Source organism: Lissotriton helveticus, chromosome 10 (genome assembly GCF_964261635.1).
Source record: "Lissotriton helveticus chromosome 10, aLisHel1.1, whole genome shotgun sequence".
Taxonomy (NCBI): Eukaryota; Metazoa; Chordata; class Amphibia; order Caudata; family Salamandridae; genus Lissotriton; species Lissotriton helveticus.
This window is the reverse complement of record NC_136071.1, coordinates 204,690,125-204,708,440: the sequence shown is the minus strand read 5'-3', so window position 1 is coordinate 204,708,440 and position 18,316 is coordinate 204,690,125. Positions and strand designations below refer to the sequence as shown.

Below are 18,316 nucleotides of genomic sequence, written 5' to 3'. Positions count from 1 at the left end.
GCTGCGACTCCCCGTTCTTGGCACCTGCAAGATTCGCTGTTGCACAGACCAGATGTGGTGAAACAAATATCAAAAGCACCGCAAGACTACCTAGCAGTAAACAACAATCCCGAAACCCAAATAGCCACTCTCTGGGACGCCTTAAAGGCTGTGGTAAGCGGGGAATTCATCGCAATCATGGCTTCAGACATCAAAACACGTAGGGACAAAAGAGAACAACTGACACAACAGACAAGAGCTTGAGCGCATACATCAGAGAATGGGGGAGCCGTGAGTCTGGAGGCAATTAGACGCAATGCGTTCACAATTAGCGGCGCTCGACCTTGATAGAGCTGAATACGCAGCACTTGGACTCCATCATAATTTTTACATAGGAGGGGACAGAGCAGGGAAACTACTAGCTCACAGACTTCGATTGCAGAGGCAGTCATCCCCAATTGATTCCGTAAAAGGCTCAACCGATGAAGAGGCTTCTACAGATCAGTCTATTGCTGACACTTTTCGGCGATTCTACGCTGAGCTATACTCCTCTCAAGACCTATCTCCGCAGGCCCAGACACAATATCCCCAAAATGCAGAGGAGTTTGAAGCTCCGATAAGAACCGAAGAGGTAATATCTGCAATTGCCAGGCCCAAGCCATTGAATTCCCCTGGGCCGGACGACTTCTCAGTGACATTTTATAAAACTTTCTGTCACTTTCTAGCCCCCATCCTTACTAGAGTATACAATGTGATAGGCACATCATCCTCGTTCCATGTTAGGAGAGTCTGTGAGCGTGATCCCTAAACAGGGGAAGGATAAACAGCAATGTGCCTCATACAGACCTATCTCCTTCCTTAACATTGATTTTAAACTGTTCACCGGGGTTCTTGCATCGAGATTATCACCACTGATGCCGGGGCTGATTGACCCAGACCAAGCTGGTTTTGTACCCAGTTGCCACTGCTCAGACAATACCAAACGCATACTTCATATAATTGACAAGGCACATCGCTTTGACACGGAACGCCTGATTCTATCAATGGACGCAGAGAAAGCGTTCGACAGAGTGAACTAGAAGTTTCTAAAGGCCACATTGTGATATTTTGACTTCCCCGAGAGGTTTATTGCATGGATCTTCATTGGCTATACCGACCCAGTCGCCGCAGTCCGCGTAAACGGATACACTTACCCCCCTTTCCTATACAGAGAGGAACGCACCAAGGGTGCCCCCTCTCCCCATTACTTTTTGCCTTATACATGGAACCAATGGCCCAGCGTATCAGGGACAATCCCCACATCTCAGGAATTTGCTTTGGGAGGACACACACAAAAAAATCAGTCTATACGCAGACAACGTCATTGTGACACTGGAGAACCCTCAGACCTCAGTCCCGGCAGTGCTATTTGAACTGGAACACTTCTCCCGGGTTGCGGGGTTTAAGATAAATGTACATAAATCACAGGCTCTCAATCTTACATTAAAACCCCCCACACTGCGCCAGGTATAATGTTTGCAGGGTCGGCGTTCCGACGCAAGTAAGCATTGTCGAAGTGACATCTATGAGATGTCACTGCGTCACTTCTAGGACGCAAATATCTTTTCAGGCGTAAGACTGACGCAGGCACATTTGAAATGGGACTTGCCCATTTGAAATGACCCATTGCTGGAGTCGCGTCACTTTTGTGACATACTCCAGCAATGCGTCATTTTTGTGCCTACAGATACGTCAGAAATACTGATGTATCTGTAACTCCTTGCGACATGATGCGTCATACTGTAAATATGACGCATCCAGCATGTCGCAAGGAGGGCGCAATGAAAAGTGACGCATCACTGTTTTCATGTAGCGATGCGTCACTTTTCATAAATGAGGCCTTTAGTTTCTTGAAAGACACACTCCCTATCCAGTGGGCAACGCAGGCTATTCCCTACTTAGGAATACAATTATCTGCATCAATACAGGATACTATAACACTAAACTATTCCGCCCTACCTCGCAGAGTCAGAGACGATATACACCGCTGTAAACCACACACATTGTCTTGATTCGGTCGAATAGCATCCATCAAAATGACTATATTGCCGAAGATTTTATTCCTGTTTCAAACTCTCCTGTTAGAACCACCTAAAGATATGCTATGTACATTACAACAAGAGTTAAAATCCTCCATCTGGGCAGGCAAGAGACCTAGAATGCGACGCGACCTAAGCTATCGACCTTTCAGAGAAGGAGGTCCAGGGATCCCGAATTTGCAGGATTATTATTGGGTGACTGTTAGAAATGGGATTTCTGGTTGGCTGAGGCTTGCGCTATAGCCAGGCAGAAACCACCACTCTAGTTAGGGCAAGGAAGTTACACTCCAAAGATAACCCCTGCTCACCCCCTTGGCAACGTGACACGAGCAGTAAGGCTGATCCCGGAGGCAATGTGTAAAGCATTTGCGCACGCACCCCCCAGCAACAACATCCAAGGACCCCCCCAAAAGGAACTCCACACAAGGTTATATAAAAAAAAAATAGCCTTTGTATTATCCAAACACATCAGATAGTAATCATACCATATACATTGTGCCAACTGGCACGGGCAATATGTACAAGGGATTCTGTACACCTGACGGCCACCTGGACCACTGTCAGGATTATCACAAAGTGAACTTGGTAAAGATGAACTAAAACATACAAGTAAAAATAGGACATAGAACGTACAGTCAGTAAACACTGCTAATCACTGCACTTGCAACAGTCTAACTACATTAGACCATCACCACCTAAGTAAAACCTTACACTAGGGGCGTAAATCACACAGGGAAGTATAATCTCCCTAACATACCTAAACAGGTAAAACAACCTCCTATGCAGAAATCATATCTAGAGGCATCAACACAGGGTGCGCAAAACATACTACACACGGTACATTTCCTAACACCCAAAAAAGTAGTACATGAATCACATCAAGGTCCACGTTGCGCCACTGCTCCAAAACCTAAACGTAGCAGCTGCCCACTACTTGCTGGGCAGCAGAGGACAAGAACAGGGCCTAAACGCTGCAGCTGGCACTAAGTGCTGCGCAGCTGGGGAAGGCCAAAGTAGGGGCAAAGGAATGCGACTCGCTCCTGAGTCCAAAGACATGTCCCTAGAAAGAAAAACCTAAATGGTGCAGCTGCCCACTAATTGCTGGGCAGCTGTGAACTCAAAACTGCGACGGGGGGGGGGGGGTCCTCACTAGCCCTCTAGAACAAGTTGCGCCAACGTTGGAGCCCTGTAGGCTCTAGAACACATATGTGCCCTCTGGAGCACTCTGGCTCCTCAAATACCCAGACTGCGCAAAAGGTTGGAGCCACGGGGCTCAACACAGGCTTCTCTGGCCGCTCACGGGCTTTCTCAACAACTTCTTCTGGGGCGGGGGAGCCATCTAGCTCTCAGATAAAAATGCCCCCAAATGGTTGGAGCGGCCCACTGAGCACACGGGGTCGCTCTGACGCTGTGCCTTTCGCTGGCACAGCCAACGGGTCCGCTTCCTCGGAGAGCGGGATTCCGCCATGTCCCCAGCCCAGCCCTTATTCACCGAGCTGCTCGCTGGCTGCGGGGCTGTCTCCTCTCGCAGGGGACTCCGGCGGCCATACTTTGCTTGTGGCGCGGGGCTTCCCTGTTCCTCTCGGGAGCCCCGCGCTGTCAATGCCGGCCGCTGCCGCCTCCTCACTTCACCCGGGCCCACTCCAGGGACCCGGGACTTCTAAATGGAGCCGGCAAGGCTCCGGGCAGATTCTTCCTCCGGGGCTCCCCCTCGCTCATGGGAGCCCCGCAACTCTCGCGCTGCTTCCTGTGGCGGGATTTCGGCCAATCCCAGCACGGCGGGCGGGACTTCCTGGAACAAGCGGAAGTCCCGCCCCGCTCCAGGCGCCTAGCCACCTGACTTCCGGTTTTGCCGCGGCTGCGGCAGCATCTCTTTTTGGGGGATAACGAGGGGTAGGCACCCTCGAAATACAAAATAAAAGTAGAAACGGGGTGGGCACACGTTAAGATGCATATAAAAAGAGGTGGCACCCTTAATGAGAAATACGATAAATACCGCGGCCATGCGGGGTGGGTACCCGCAATGAAGGCGCCATAAACACGGGCAAAATGCAGGGTAGGCACCTGCTATAAACACGGGCAGGGCAGTTCAAAACAAAGCACTTCCCAGGCGCTAAGGGACACAGAAACCCTAACCCCACAAAGCAACTGGAGCAAAAGGGTTTCCAAGAAGTCCTGGGCATAAAGACATGGAGCAACCAGCTCCTCAGCATAGGGAAGTCCTCCAGTCTCCAAGGCAAGGCAAAGGGGTCCCAGCAACAAGATCCATCAGGCATCCAGGGGCTGGGCAGGGCCCAGGGAGGCAAGCCTTCCCCTGGGCATCAGCAGAAGCACGCCCCTGGTAGATTCAAGTAGGAGAACAAGAACATTTTTCATGAGGTCACAGCCTCTTTTTATACACACAAATCCTTTGTCTACAAAGGTGCAGGCAAGGGGCGAACCAGATGCAACTGGTTCTTGAGCTCTTTGTTTTGCTCAGCCCCTCTGCCTATTCACAGGATGGGTCAGGGACATCAGGGGGTGGAGCCAGCATTGTGGAGGGAAGGCCCAGCCCTATTCAGGTCCCACGTGCACTCCTCCCTGCCATCAACATGCAGATCTCTCCATTCACCACAGGGGCAGACCCATCCTGACTCCTGGAGCCAGGCACACCATCCAATCACAAGCCAGACAGTCAATTCACATTCACTGCACAGACAGGCCAACTTCTAGAAGTGGCACTTCCACACTAGACACATTAAATCTGCACACATCATCGCGCAGCATTCAATCTCACGAGTCCGCACATACCAAACTCGACCCTGCACTCCCCACACATCAGGAACTACCATGGACACACATATCCCCCATGCATTCCTATGGGAGCGCAGGCCAATCTCACACACGCACTCAGAGAGCGCACGCACTTTACACTGGGACACAGTGTCAAAGTGCGCCAAGACCAGAAATCACTATACTTATGTAACATTAAAAGGGGTTCAGGGGTGAACCTACCAGAAGGGCCAAATCCAACAGTGACCCAATTTAGGACATTTGTAGAATGATCTTGTTCAGAATCAGAAAAGCACTGTGTTTTATAGATAGAGCCCTAGCTGGACGACCGCTTTGGCAAGTACCCTTCTTAACGAAGGGATCGAGACCTGAGAACCTCTACTGCTCATGTGTAACTGGAGTCCCCCTCCGCACCTGGGATAAAATAGCAGCTAAAAGGAATCTTACTACCTTTCCATCCCCTATAATACCCATTGTAGACAATATTTCTTTTTCCCCGGGGTTGGTCGTAAAAGCTTTCACGCGGTGGACTGAAGAGGGGTGTAGGTCAATCGGACATCTCTTTGACGAGTCAGGCCCACTCTCTTTCAAAGATCTGTGCAGCCAACAAGGTCTCCCTGAAATAGAACGCTTCCACTACCAACAGAGAAGACACTGGGTTATGCACCCGACCATTCGACCATTTGCGCAGCGTCATCTTACTGCATTTGAAAAATGCGTATTTTCTAAGACTGATGATACACACCTTAAATCACAGTTGTATGACTTAATCAGACAAGCCCCGATGACCCATAAGACACCAAGTCAGAGAAGATTGGAAGTGGAACTAGAATGGACCCTTACACAGAAGGAATGGGAGGACATTTATTATAGGCCTAAGCACACAGCGCGCAATGTAGCTAGTGTGGAAACGGCCACTAAAATAGCATCATACTGCTATTACACCCCAGTGCGTATTCACAAATGCAACCAGTCAAAAGACTCTCTATGTTGGCGAGGCTCTGGTATGCCAGGCACCCTAACCCATTTATTATGGGACTGTCCACAGTTACAGTCATATTGGGTAGAAATACTACTTGACATAGATACACATTTCGACACCAAATTACCCCGATTCTCAACATATATCATTCTGGGATTATCGAATCCCCCCACATCCCCTCGTAAATCGCACAGAAGCCGTCAAATCGCTCTCGCATTAGGGGCAGCGCTCCAGAACATTCTCTCACACTCGGGATCTAATCACCTACAAGTTACACTAGCTGGTTGCACCGCATGTGGTACACCTTAGGCATGGAACGCATCTCCCTCTCACAGGCTGGGAAGAGTGACTCATTCTCAGAACATTGGATCCTTTTCTCTCGCTGCTGTCTTCTGAGTTCAACAAAGTTACGTGCCCCAAATACCTGAGGCTCTTTCGCCTAGTGTGTGTGTGGACGCAGCGATTGGGGGTAGTGGGGGGGAGGTGGCAGTATTTTCTTCTATCTTTTGTGTTGGGGGAGGATGATATTGGGTTGTTATTATTAGCTTCATAGTCGCCTTTGCATAGTGAATATTTAAGTCGCATTGTTGGTACTATGCTGTTTGTTTGAGACAAGTGTAAAACTCTATAAAGAAATTCTAAACTTAAAAAGATCTTTGATATTGTGAGGAAAGTGTTATCAACATATTTCACTTCCTTCACGCCACACAGCTATCACTCACAGTAGAGGAAAAGCAAATATATCAATGTGTGTAAAACTTCAACAATCAAATCTTACTTTGCTTCTTCCTCATCCTTTATGGCCATCAGCCGTGCAAGCTCGACCAAACGAGCATTATTCTTCGGTATTTCTTCTTTCAAAATTTCTGCTTGATCGTGGGCAGGAAAGAGCGTTTTTGCGAAAAATACGTATATTTGACTTAGCCAAAAAGCAAATTTGACTTCTGGGCTAACTGGTTCTGTAATGCAATAAAATCACAATTATAAGAACAAGAATTTAAGAAATGTTTAATACATTCCAATAACAATATAACACTTTTTATTTGGCACATTGGTTCAATCTACTAAACCTAAGCCCGTATCATACTTAAAAGGCAAACACTATTAGCATGTATTTGTCGATGTACAGACAGTTTAGTCAGATCATAAAAACATTAAAAATCTAAGTCATAAACTTGGTCAAGTTTTTAAAGATTTGATATCATTTCACACATCAGGTTCTCAATGAAGGAGAACCAACATTCAAAGTCCCACAATAAAATGTGAAAATTAAGAGAATAAAAAGTTACTCATCTCAAATTCTTTGTTCTTGTTCTTTGTGTTGTAATTGATTTCCTTCATTTTGAACATTCAGCTCTGTCAGTGATGGCATTGGATTACAGATTCTTCTACTGACACCATATCACTTTATCATGACAGTACACCTTAAAAGGCATAACAATCTCAACGTTTATCCGTTCCAGTAGATTCCCAGGCATTTTCAATCACATAAAACAATAAGTTGATGTAACCAAGCAACCGTGAATAGGATGGCTGTGCCTGGTAAATGTCATTTGAACACAAAAGCTAATAGATTACCCTTATCCCAATAACTTGTATATTTCAGGCAGAGAAGAGTTGGACATGTCAAAGTAGAGGCAACATATTTATTTTGAACTCTGGTATGCACAAAATATCCTAAAGAATATAAGGCGCTGGGGTATGTACACAAGCAGGTTAGAATAAGAACTTTGATGCACAATATATCTTGTTAACAGCTACAAAATGTTAAAAGAGACAAAAATAGAATCTTTTCAGATCATGCACATGTATTCGTAACTTGTCATGTAGACATCATTTGTCTGAACTCCAAAATATAGAAGACGTATGAGGAGTCAAAATTGGATGCAGGATTTCCTCAAACCCTTAGAAGTCTATTTTTAACTAGTAAAATGAAGGCTCTTGATGGTCTGAAGGGATATTTTAGGGTCTACCTAAGGCCAAAACAAGAAATGTCATGATTTCACTAAGGCTCGTTAAAAATAAATCCAAAAATGCATCTCTAAACAACCCTGATATAGAAATCAAACAACTGGATACAAATTATCTTAATTGAAAAGATAATAAGTTGTGCAATCTAAAGCATGAATATAATTGAACACGAAGTTGAAGGGTGGACATCTGGATACACAAATAAAAGCTAAGAATCTTTGCAAACTCAATACGGCTTTTAATATTTCGGCAAATTACCTAAAATTTAAAAACTACAAAGTTCAAATTGCAGTGATCAAATATATAATTAATATAATCAATTTGAAAGCACCAGAAATTGCTTCAGTATTCCGGGGGTCCTTGTACTCGGCAAAATTGCTTTTTTGGGCCTATCGGAACAGCCAGATATAAGCTGGACATATTGTTAGAGCCAGCAGAAATTATTACAGTCATATTTAGTTTCTCCAAAGGCAATGCACCAGTATAAATCATGTTATGCGGAGATTGTTGAACCACTATTAAAACTTCCCCAAAAGGTCTCATTATCGTTTATGCTTAGAAGACAACTGCTAAGGGTAGATTTGTACTGATGCATAAAGAACATAAGAATCAACGTCTGACCTAAGAATTACAGGCCATTATCACTGATAAATTTAGACTGAAAAATCCATTCCAACATATTGGCCAATCATTTAGAAAATGTGGTCTCTGAAATTATATATCCATCTCAAACAGTCTTTGTTAGAGGAAGAAACTTTAATGATAATACAAGACTATACGTGACATAATTAAAAAGTCAAAATGTAATTTGTGAACTCACTCTAGCTGCCAATCTACTGGATGCAGAAAATATATTCTACAAGAAGCCATGGGCTTTTCTTTGTTTATGCATTACACATAAGAAAAAAACTGCATGTAAGAGCAATGTAAAAATGCACAAGGCTAAAGCAATTGTCAACACACGATTCATAGTAAGACAAGGGTAAATGAAGATTACCTTATATCCTGGCGACAGAGTTGATTAGTGTCATGGTCAAGTAGAAGCAGAAAAGGAAGGACTTGGACAATGGGGTTCAAGGCAGAATCGGGAAACAAAAAATGTAAGTTTCTATCTCAATTCTTTCAATTCCACCAAAAGAGTAGGAGGTATCCCCTCCACGGTTTCCTCAACAGTAAGGCACATCTTGATTGGACTGATGGTAATCTAGGCTGGACTTCTGCTGACAGCCACTTCTGCCTATTATGCCGTCGACGCAGGAGAAAAATCCTTTGCAGAGTAGGTGGCACTCGGACTGTCTTCCATCCATAGACCCGTAAAATAGAGCGGGCCAAGTAGGCAGTTAAGCCGTTAAAAAGGTGACAAGAGCAGATCTGCCAAGATATAAACCAGGCACTTACTGTGCTGATATATTTCTATTTTATTTTATATTTCTTTTATAGTGGATTTGTAGGAGAGTAGGGTCTGCTATCCTATGGTCACCTCATTTTTTGCTTTTTGCTTCACTGGTTTTCGAATTAATGTGGCTGTGGGCCTGCTAATCAGACCGACAGCCCTGCTGTTCTCTCTCTAAATTCCACACCATGTACTTTAGGTACATCACCAATTAGGATTTGGGTCACTCTTATGAGTCCCTGTACAGTGTACTATAGGTACCCAGGGCCTAGGTGCACCCAAGGCCTACCAGGGGATGCAGCATATCTTTTGCCACCCCTGGCTGGCCATCCAAACTGACACAACTGGCTGATCACTCAGCTGGGGCAAGGTCGTGTAATCACCCCTTGCTTAGATATAGTATACCTATGTCTAACCTTATATCTGGACACATATGCACCTATAAGTCACTACTATGGCAGGCCTTAACAATCCTGAAGGCAGAGTGCTTGGTTTTATGTGAGATGGTGCTCTAACATGAGCTGAGCCTGTCTGCAGCTTTCGGAACCATGTCCTTATAGCTGTTCCAGGATATTGCCATACCATATACTCTTAAGTGCATTATGAACCTCGCGGTTAAATGCTATCTTTGGTTTGGCTTTATCAAAACATGTTGTGTAAGGTGTCATACGCTTTGGAATACTACCCCCTCGCCAGTCCTGGCGATGGGGGTAGCATTCCACCCTTCTAGAGGGAGAAGACATGTTACTTTCCTTAAATCCGGTTAAAGTTAACCAGAGCCTCAGCATCACAAAATGGATGCTGCTGCCACAGACACAAGTCTGACCTCCTGCTGCTGGGAGTCCTTCCAGCGAGGGAGGCTTGGACAATAGGTTTCCTGTCACATGGAGGTGCTAGCACCACCCCAGACAGGAGATAGTGGATTGGGGCAGGGAGGGCTGAATGAAAGGAGACACTGCCTGGGGCACACAAGGTGTCCCAGGCATAGGCCAGTTCAAACCGGTGCTGGGGCACTCCTGCCCCAGCTCTGGCGCAAAACTAGACAAAGGGAAAGGGGTGTAACCACCCCCTTCCTGGGTCCCACCCATAGGAGGGACCTAGCAGATAATCCAGCCCCTTGATTTGGAATAAAGGTAGGAGCTGTGTCCCAAGACTTTAGATAATCCTGACTGTAACTCTGATATGAAACTCTGGACCCTTCGACATCCTACACGACGTAGAAGACTGAAGAATCTCCCTTGTGGTCAAGGAGTGACCACCCTGTGCAGGCAGGCGCTCAACAGTTTGCTTTGTTGTTGCTCCCGCCGGAGCTCGAACAACAGAGCCTGACAAGAACCGGTCTTCCAGACATCCAACAGCCCGATCCACAGCCACAGCAAAGCTGAGACCCATGAAGGCGACGAGAGACGTGGGACCGGCCATCTTGGAAAGCCAGCGAATCACTTTCCGTGCAACTTCTGAGGCACCCTCGAAGTTGTGCATTGGGGATTGAGAAGCCCCAGCCCGAGCATCCTTTGCACCGAAGATCACCTCTCCACACTCACCGAGTGCTGCGTGGGGCCCTTTTGCATTTTCCTGCTCGACGTGTCTGTCCGGTCACTTGCCCGTTGGCTAGTGGCCTCTGTGACGACAAACCTTCAAATTTTCAATGCTGGTCTGGTTGCTCCAGACTGGCCCTTGCTCCCCTGAAAAGGAGCAGCCCATCAGACCTTGCTGGCCTGATCCAGAAGCCATCTTCGATTCCTGCGTGGGTTGCATTTCCCAAGGCCTGTTGAGTCCGAATCGAGAACCGACACCGCCAACAGCGAGAACCTTCGTGGGACAGTCCGTGCCCAGCTCCTGGTCGTCGTCGACACCTCCTGGTCCACGTGGCAGCGGAGACAAGCTTCACGACATCACCTGATTGCAACCCGACATCGCCTGGTTCCTTCCTGGTCACTGGCTAGTGACCCACACTCTGTCCACTCTTCATCTTCGATCCACCCTTGGATCCAACCAGACTCTTCTCTCCTGGTCGCCTGCAGCATCTTTTCTCCAAGGCTCCATAGAACTCCACGACGCAACCCGACACACTTTGACACCTATGCACCCGCTTCCTGTGGGTGAGGTAACACGAGTACTGCGGTGCTTCTGTAAAGAGTAACTCTCCCAGTGTCCTAGTTTTAAGTGGTTAAGTTCTAGTCCAGTCGGAAGACTTCCAAATCTGTAACTTTCTAACTTTACGCACCATTGACTTCTATAGGTGCACGCATGTGCATTTAGACACTGCACCCGCATCCTGTGGGCCTCCTGCTCCTTAACTGCTGTTAGCCCATCACCACCCCCTTTTGTACCGCTTTTGGCCGCCATAAGTGTGGCAGGGTATGCTCAGACGTGAGTCCCTTGCTCACTTTGCCACTGGATTCAAGCAAGCCGGGCTGAAGACGGCTGGAATGCCCGAAACCGGTCCTCGGAAGCTTGTTTCCGGTCCAGGGAAGACATGGCTTGGCAGTTCGGGCTGGACTGTTCCCATGAGGCACAGGGTCAGACTGATTTGCATATAGCCATGTCTGAACTGGGGTGGCAGAGTGGGCTAAAGAACGGTGATGGATTAAACCCTGATCTTTTGACTGGGTGTGAGTGTTTGATTGATTCAGATGCTCTGTCCATCACCACCCCCTTTTGTACCCCCCCTAACTGCTGTTAGCCCAGTGTAGCTCCAGCGATTCCCAAGGCCCTAGGCCTTATCATTGTTCGTGACGTGGTTCTTATACCACTATTTTGGTAAATGGTTTAGCGGGCCACCAAGGCCTATCTATATTTGTGCAACTTTTGTATGTTATATTAGGTTACTTGTTATACGCTTGTGCTCCTGCGCTCATAAAGAGTTAAGGGGATTTATTTAGAAATAAATACATATATATTTTGAATATATAACCCGTGTGGTGTCCTTTCATTTGGTATTAAAAGGTTTGCATATGGTAAAACAGCTGGCTTCACATGCCCTCCTGAGTTTAGCCTAAGACTGCTTTTGTCCATGCTACCACTAGGATAGCTGGTCTATAAGGTTGACTTTACAACCATCACCATAAGGGTTGTTTGGACTGGTACAAGGTGCTCACTAGAATAGTGAACATCATATACCAGGCCAACTTCTCACATTGGTGTGCAGCGGTTGGAATTTGAGCTTGCTGTTGTTTTACCAATTGTAATCTTTGATATCATTTGAAAGATCACATTAGGTACCATAGGTACATATAACAAAGCTTAAAATACTTAAGTTTTACTAGCCTAGCACACCCTGACTACAACTCCTAGAGAGGTTCTAGTAGGTAAACACTCAGTGTAGGTAGGTGCACACACCACACCTCACTAGACATGTCTGGCACAGGCGAACCCTCTGGTTCTCTACCTGTGGTAAGTGACCTTCCCAAGGCACCCTCCAGATATGAGAGGCTCAACTTCCGAGAGATGAGGTCATTGTGTACCTCCAGAAAGTTGAAACAGGGTTCCAACCCTACCATCCAACACCTGATAGAAGTCCTAGAGGCAGGTGATCTTGAGAGGGCCTCTAAACCAGGTCCCCCAGATAACACAGGTGAAGGAGTACCCTCCACAGAAGATGACTTCCTAACCCCAAAAGTAGATGAGGAAGACGTGGAGGAAGATTCAGATGGAGATGATAGCCAGGAGGCTTAGCCAGGCTAACCTAAGCTTACATGGGAATGGAGAAGGGTTGCACCTTTCCAGACCTAATAGTAGACTTATCCCAGGCAATAGAAGGGAAAGGTCTCCTTCCAGGGAGTCTCTCCTCTCTAATGCCTCAAGGGGTTCTCAAAGGGGAATGACTTCCCCCCCAGAGAAGAGAATATGAGGCTAGGATGAGAGCTGTCTAACTTCAGATAGAAAAGGAGGAAACAGCCCTGGCCCAAGCTAAACTTGCTTTAGAAAGGGAGCAAAAGATAAGTGGATTAGAGTCCACTGGTGGCAGCAATATCCCTAAGGATAAAGACAGGTCATATGATCATAGAAACCTGAGCAAGATTGTGCCCCCCTACAAAGATGGGGATGACATCCACAGTGGACAACTGCTTTGGAGAGGGCCTGCATGGTACAGCAGGTTCCCCAAAATGGTGGGCAGCAATCTTATGGCTCTCCTTTTCAGAAAAAGGAAGAGACAAACTCCTCACTGTTAGCCATGAGGATGCTAAAAACTACATTGTCCTGAAGAGTGCTCTAATTGATGGGTTTGGCTTAACCACTGAGCAATACAGGTTGTTGTTCAGAGATACCCGAAAAGCTCAGACTCAGGACTGGACTGACTTCGTTGATTGTGCCACTAAGGCTCTGGAAGGTTGATTACTGGGAAGTAAAGTTAAGGACTATACAGGATTGTATAATTTGATAATGAGAGAACAAATCCTTAATAATTGTCAGAACCAGTTGTTGCACCAACACCTGATTGACTCAGATCTGACCTCTCCCCAAGAATTGGGAAAGAAGGCAGACAAATGGGTCAGAACCAGGGTTAAACAGAGACCCCAGAACCAAGGTGGTGACCAGAAAAAGGCAGACCAAAAGGGTGGAGATCAAAAACAAAAAGATCAGAAGTCTTCTTCAGGCCCCCAAAATACTTCTAATGAGGGGGGTCCCAAAATTCCAAGAAAAAGAAGAAAGAAGGTCCGAAGAAACCTTGGTGTAGCTACTGTAAAACTGCCTCTCACTGGTTTAGTGAGTGCACCAAGAAAGGTACAGCCCCCACTGTAGCCCTTAAGGCAACTGCACCCCCTAGTACAGTCAGCAGTGGTAGTTTCCAACCCAAGGCTATAGTGGGGTTAACCATGGGTACTGAGGTGGATCCTGGCCTAGTAAGGATTCCTACTCAGGCTGTCCTGATCTGTGATGTGGACATGGCTATGTCCACTACTGTGAGTCCCAATACTTTGGGCAAGTACAGATAGATACCTTTGATCAATGATAAAGTGGCTCAGGCCTAGAGGGACACATGTGCCAGTGTCGCTATGGTGACGCCTAACTTTGTGGACCCTGGACAGATTGTACTTGCTGATAATTACCTGGTGACCAATGCTAGCAATGTCACTACTACACATAGTGTGGCAGTTGTTAATGTCTCCTGGGGAGGGGTAACTTGCCTCAAAAGACCTGTGGTAAGTACAGGCCTCCCAGTTGAATGTCTTTTGGGCAATGATTTAGAAAGCTCAGTATGGTCAGAAGTGGAGTATAGGACTCATGCAGAGATGCTAGGTATTTCAGCACATGTCCTTGCTGTAACCAGGTCACAGGCCAAAAAGTGCTTACCTGAAACTGTGCTGGATCTTGAAACTATAGACCAGACACAACCCAAGAGAAAGAGCAAGAGGGTTAAGGCAGTGCCTTCCCCCCTGCCTCAGGTTGAGGATCAGCCCTCCCAGGAGGATGATTCTGTGATCCAAGAGGGAACTGTCCTAGAAGAACTTGAGCCTGATCAGGTTGAGTTTCTTGGGACAGGGGACTCTCAAGGGCAGATCTGAGGGAGGCTCAATTAGCTTGTTCCCCTCTTGAACCCCTCAGACAACAGGCTGCTGCTGAGGCTGCTGGGAATGCTCAAGGTACCCATAAAGTGTATTTGGATGATGGGCTCTTTTATTCAGAGGCTAGAGACCCCAAGCCTGGTGCTTCCAGGAGGTTGGTTATACCTCTGCAATTTAGGGGCTTCCTTCTTACCTTGGCCCATGATATTCCCTTGGCAGGGCATCTAGGCTAGTACAAGACTTGGGACAGGCTTGTCCCTCACTTTCACTGGCCCCATATGTCCGAGAATACCAAGGAGTTGTGTCGCTCCAGTGTTACCTGCCAAGCCAATGGAAAAGCAGGTGGCACAACAAAGGCCCCCCTCATACCACTACCTGAGGTGTGGGTACCCTTTAAGAGAGTGGGGATAGACATTGTTGGACCAATGGACCCCCAAACAGCATCTGGGCACAGATTTATACTGGTGGTAGTGGATCATGCCACCAGGTATCCAGAGGCTATTTCCCTGAGGACCACAAAAGCTCCTGTTGTGGCAAGGGCCCTACTTGGAGTTTTCTCCAGAGTGGGGTTTCCAAAGGAGGTTGTTTCTGACAGAGGTGCAAACTTCATGTCAGGATATTTGACTGCTATGTGGAAGGAGTGTGGTGTTAATTACAAATTCACTACACCCTACCATCCACAGTGCAATGGGCTTGTTGAAAGGTTCAACAAGACCCTCAAAGGGATGATAAAAGGGTTACCTGAAAAGCTTAGGCGAAGATGGGACATCCTTTTACCCTGCCTTCCGTTTGCTTACAGAGAGGTCCCACAAAAGGGGGTTGGCTACAGCCCTTTTGAGCTTTTGTTTGGGCATACTGTAAGGGGACCCCTATGTCTTGTGAAGGAAGGATGGGAGTTACCTCTCAAAAAGCCTAAACAAGATATAGTGGACTATGTACTTGGTCTCCGCTCCAGGATGGCTGAATATATGGAGAAGGCTTCTAAAAACCTTGAGGCTAGCCAAGAACTTCAAAAAGCTTGTCATGACCAAAAGGCTGCGCTGACTGAGTACCAGCCAGGGCAGAAGGTGTGGGTGTTGGAGCCAGTGGCCCCAGCAGCACTCCAAGACAAATGGTCTGGACCCCACACCATTATTAAGAAAAAGGGAGAGGTCACCTACTTGGTGGACCTTGGCACCCCTAGGAGCCCCCACAGGGTGCTCCATGTCAACAGACTGAAGGCATATGTTGACAGGGCAGACATGAGCTTGCTCATGGCTACACATGGGGAACAGGAGGAAGAGAGTGACCCTCTCCCAGACCTGTTGACTCAGAACCCTGATGATGGTTCAGTTGATGGAGTGGCCTTGGCAGGCAGCCTCACTGACCAGCAGCAACAGGACTGCAAACAAGTTCTGCAGGCCTTTAGACATATGTTTTCATTAACACCTAGTCAGACTAACTGGTGCACCCATGAGGTGGACACTGGTGACAGTCTGTCTGTGAAGAGTAAGATCTACAGGTAACCTGACCATGTCAGGGACTGTATAAAGACTGAGGTGCAGAAAATGCTGGAGTTGGGAGTAATTGAGCCATCAGAGAGCCCCTGGGCCAGCTCAGTAGTCCTTGTACCAAAACCTCACACCCAAGATGGTAAGAGAGAGATGAGGTTCTGTGTGGACTATAGAGGTCTCAATGCTGTCACTAGGAGAGATGCTCACCCAATTCCAAGAGCAGATGAGCTCATTGATAGATTGGCTTCTGCCAAGTTTCTGAGCACATTTGATTTGACAGCTGGCTATTGGCAAATCAGGTTAGCTGAGGATGCCAAGGCCAAAACTGCTTTCTCAACCCCAGGAGGTCATTATCAATTTGTGGTAATGCCATTTGGTTTGAAGAATGCACCTGCCACTTTCCAAAGGTTGGTGAACCAAGTCCTTACTGGCTTGGATGACCTTTGTGCAGCTTATCTGGATGATATTGCTGTCTTCAGCTCCACCTGGGAGGATCACCTGATCCACCTGAAGAAGGTTTTGAGGCCCTGTAAAAGGCAGTCCTAACTATCAAGGCCACAAAGTGCCAGATAGGGCAGAGTAAGGTTGTGTACCTGGGCCACCTTGTAGGTGGGGGTCAGGTTCAACCACTGGAGAGTAAGATCCAGACCATAAAGGACTGGGCTCCTCCAACCACCCAGACACAGGTCAGAGCTTTCTTGGGCCTGTCTGGGTACTACAGAAAATGTGTCAAGAATTATGGGTCCATTGTGACACCATTCAATGACTTGACTTCAAAGAAGATGCCAAAAAAGGTTCAGTGGACAGTTAGCTGTCAAAAGGTATTTGATGACCTGAAGAAGGCCATGTGCTCTGCACCTATCTTAAAGAGTCCGGACTACTCCAAAGAGTTTATTGTCCAAACAGATGCTTCAGAGTTGGGGGTGGGAGCTGTGCTTTCACAACTTAATGTAGATGGGCAAGACCAGCCCATTGCTTTCATTAGCAGAAGGCTGACCCCTTGAGAGAAACGTTGGTTAGCTATTCAGAAGGAGGCCTTTGCTGTGGGTTGGGCCCTGAAGAAGTTGAGACCATACTTGTTTGGCACTCACTTTAAGATTCAGACCGTCCATAAGCCCCTCTTGTGGCTAAATCAGATGAAGGGTGAAAATCCCAAACTGCTCAGGTAGTCCATTTCCCTACAGGGGATGGACTTTACAGTGGAGCACAGACCAGGGACTGACCATGGCAATGCAGATGGTCTCTCCAGGTATTTCCACTTAGAACATGAATACTTATCTGGTCAAGGTTAAGTTTAATGTCCCTGCGTTTGGGGGGGGGTTATTTAGGAGAGTAGGGTCTGCTATCCGATGGTCACCCCATTTTTTGCTTTTTGCTTCACTGGTTTTCGACTTATTGTGGCTGTGGGCCTGCTAATCAGACCCACAGCCCTGCTGTTCTCTCTCTAAATTTCACACCATGTACTTTAGGTACTTCACCAATTGGGATTTGGGTCACTCTTATGAGTACCTGTACAGTGTACTATTGGTACCCAGGGCCTAGGTGCACCCAAGGCATACCAGGGGCTGCAGCATATCTTTTGCCACCCCTGGCTGGCCATCCAAACTGACACAACTGGCTGATCACTCAGCTGGGGCAAGGTTGTGTAATCACCCCTTGCTTAGATATAGTATACCTATGTCTAACCTTATATCTGGACACATATGCACCTATAAGTCACTACTATGGCATGGCCTTAACAATCCTGAAGGCAGAGTGCTTGGTTTTATGTGAGATGATGCTCTAGCATGAGCTGAGCCTGTCTGCAGCTTTCGGAACCATGTCCTTATAGCTGTTCCAGGATATTGCCATACCATATACTCTTAAGTTCATATGAACCTCGCGGTTAAATGCTATCTTTGGTTTGGCTTTATCAAAACATGTCGTGTAAGGTGTCATACGCTTTGGAATACTACCGCCTCACCAGTCCTGGCGACGGGGGTAGCATTCCACCCTTCTAGAGGGAGAAGACATGTTACTTTCCTTAAACCCGGTTAAAGTTAACCAGAGCCTCAGCATCACAAAATGGATGCTGCTGCCACATACAGAAGTCTGACCTCCTGCTGCTGGGAGTCCTTCCAGCGAGGGAGGCTTGGACA

The 18,316-nt window shown here is 47.0% G+C and overlaps 1 protein-coding gene across 3 annotated transcripts in view; it reads right to left on the bottom strand.

The window, feature by feature from the left end:
- The window catches only part of RSPH10B (radial spoke head 10 homolog B), a 517,038-nt gene that overhangs the window by 34,354 nt on the left and 464,368 nt on the right, over positions 1–18,316 (bottom strand). For all 3 annotated transcript variants that reach the window (XM_078665151.1, XM_078665153.1, XM_078665152.1), the window contains one exon: positions 6,590–6,770. In XM_078665151.1, the coding sequence (XP_078521277.1) occupies positions 6,590–6,770 (181 nt within the window). The remainder of the gene's footprint in view (positions 1–6,589; positions 6,771–18,316) is intronic.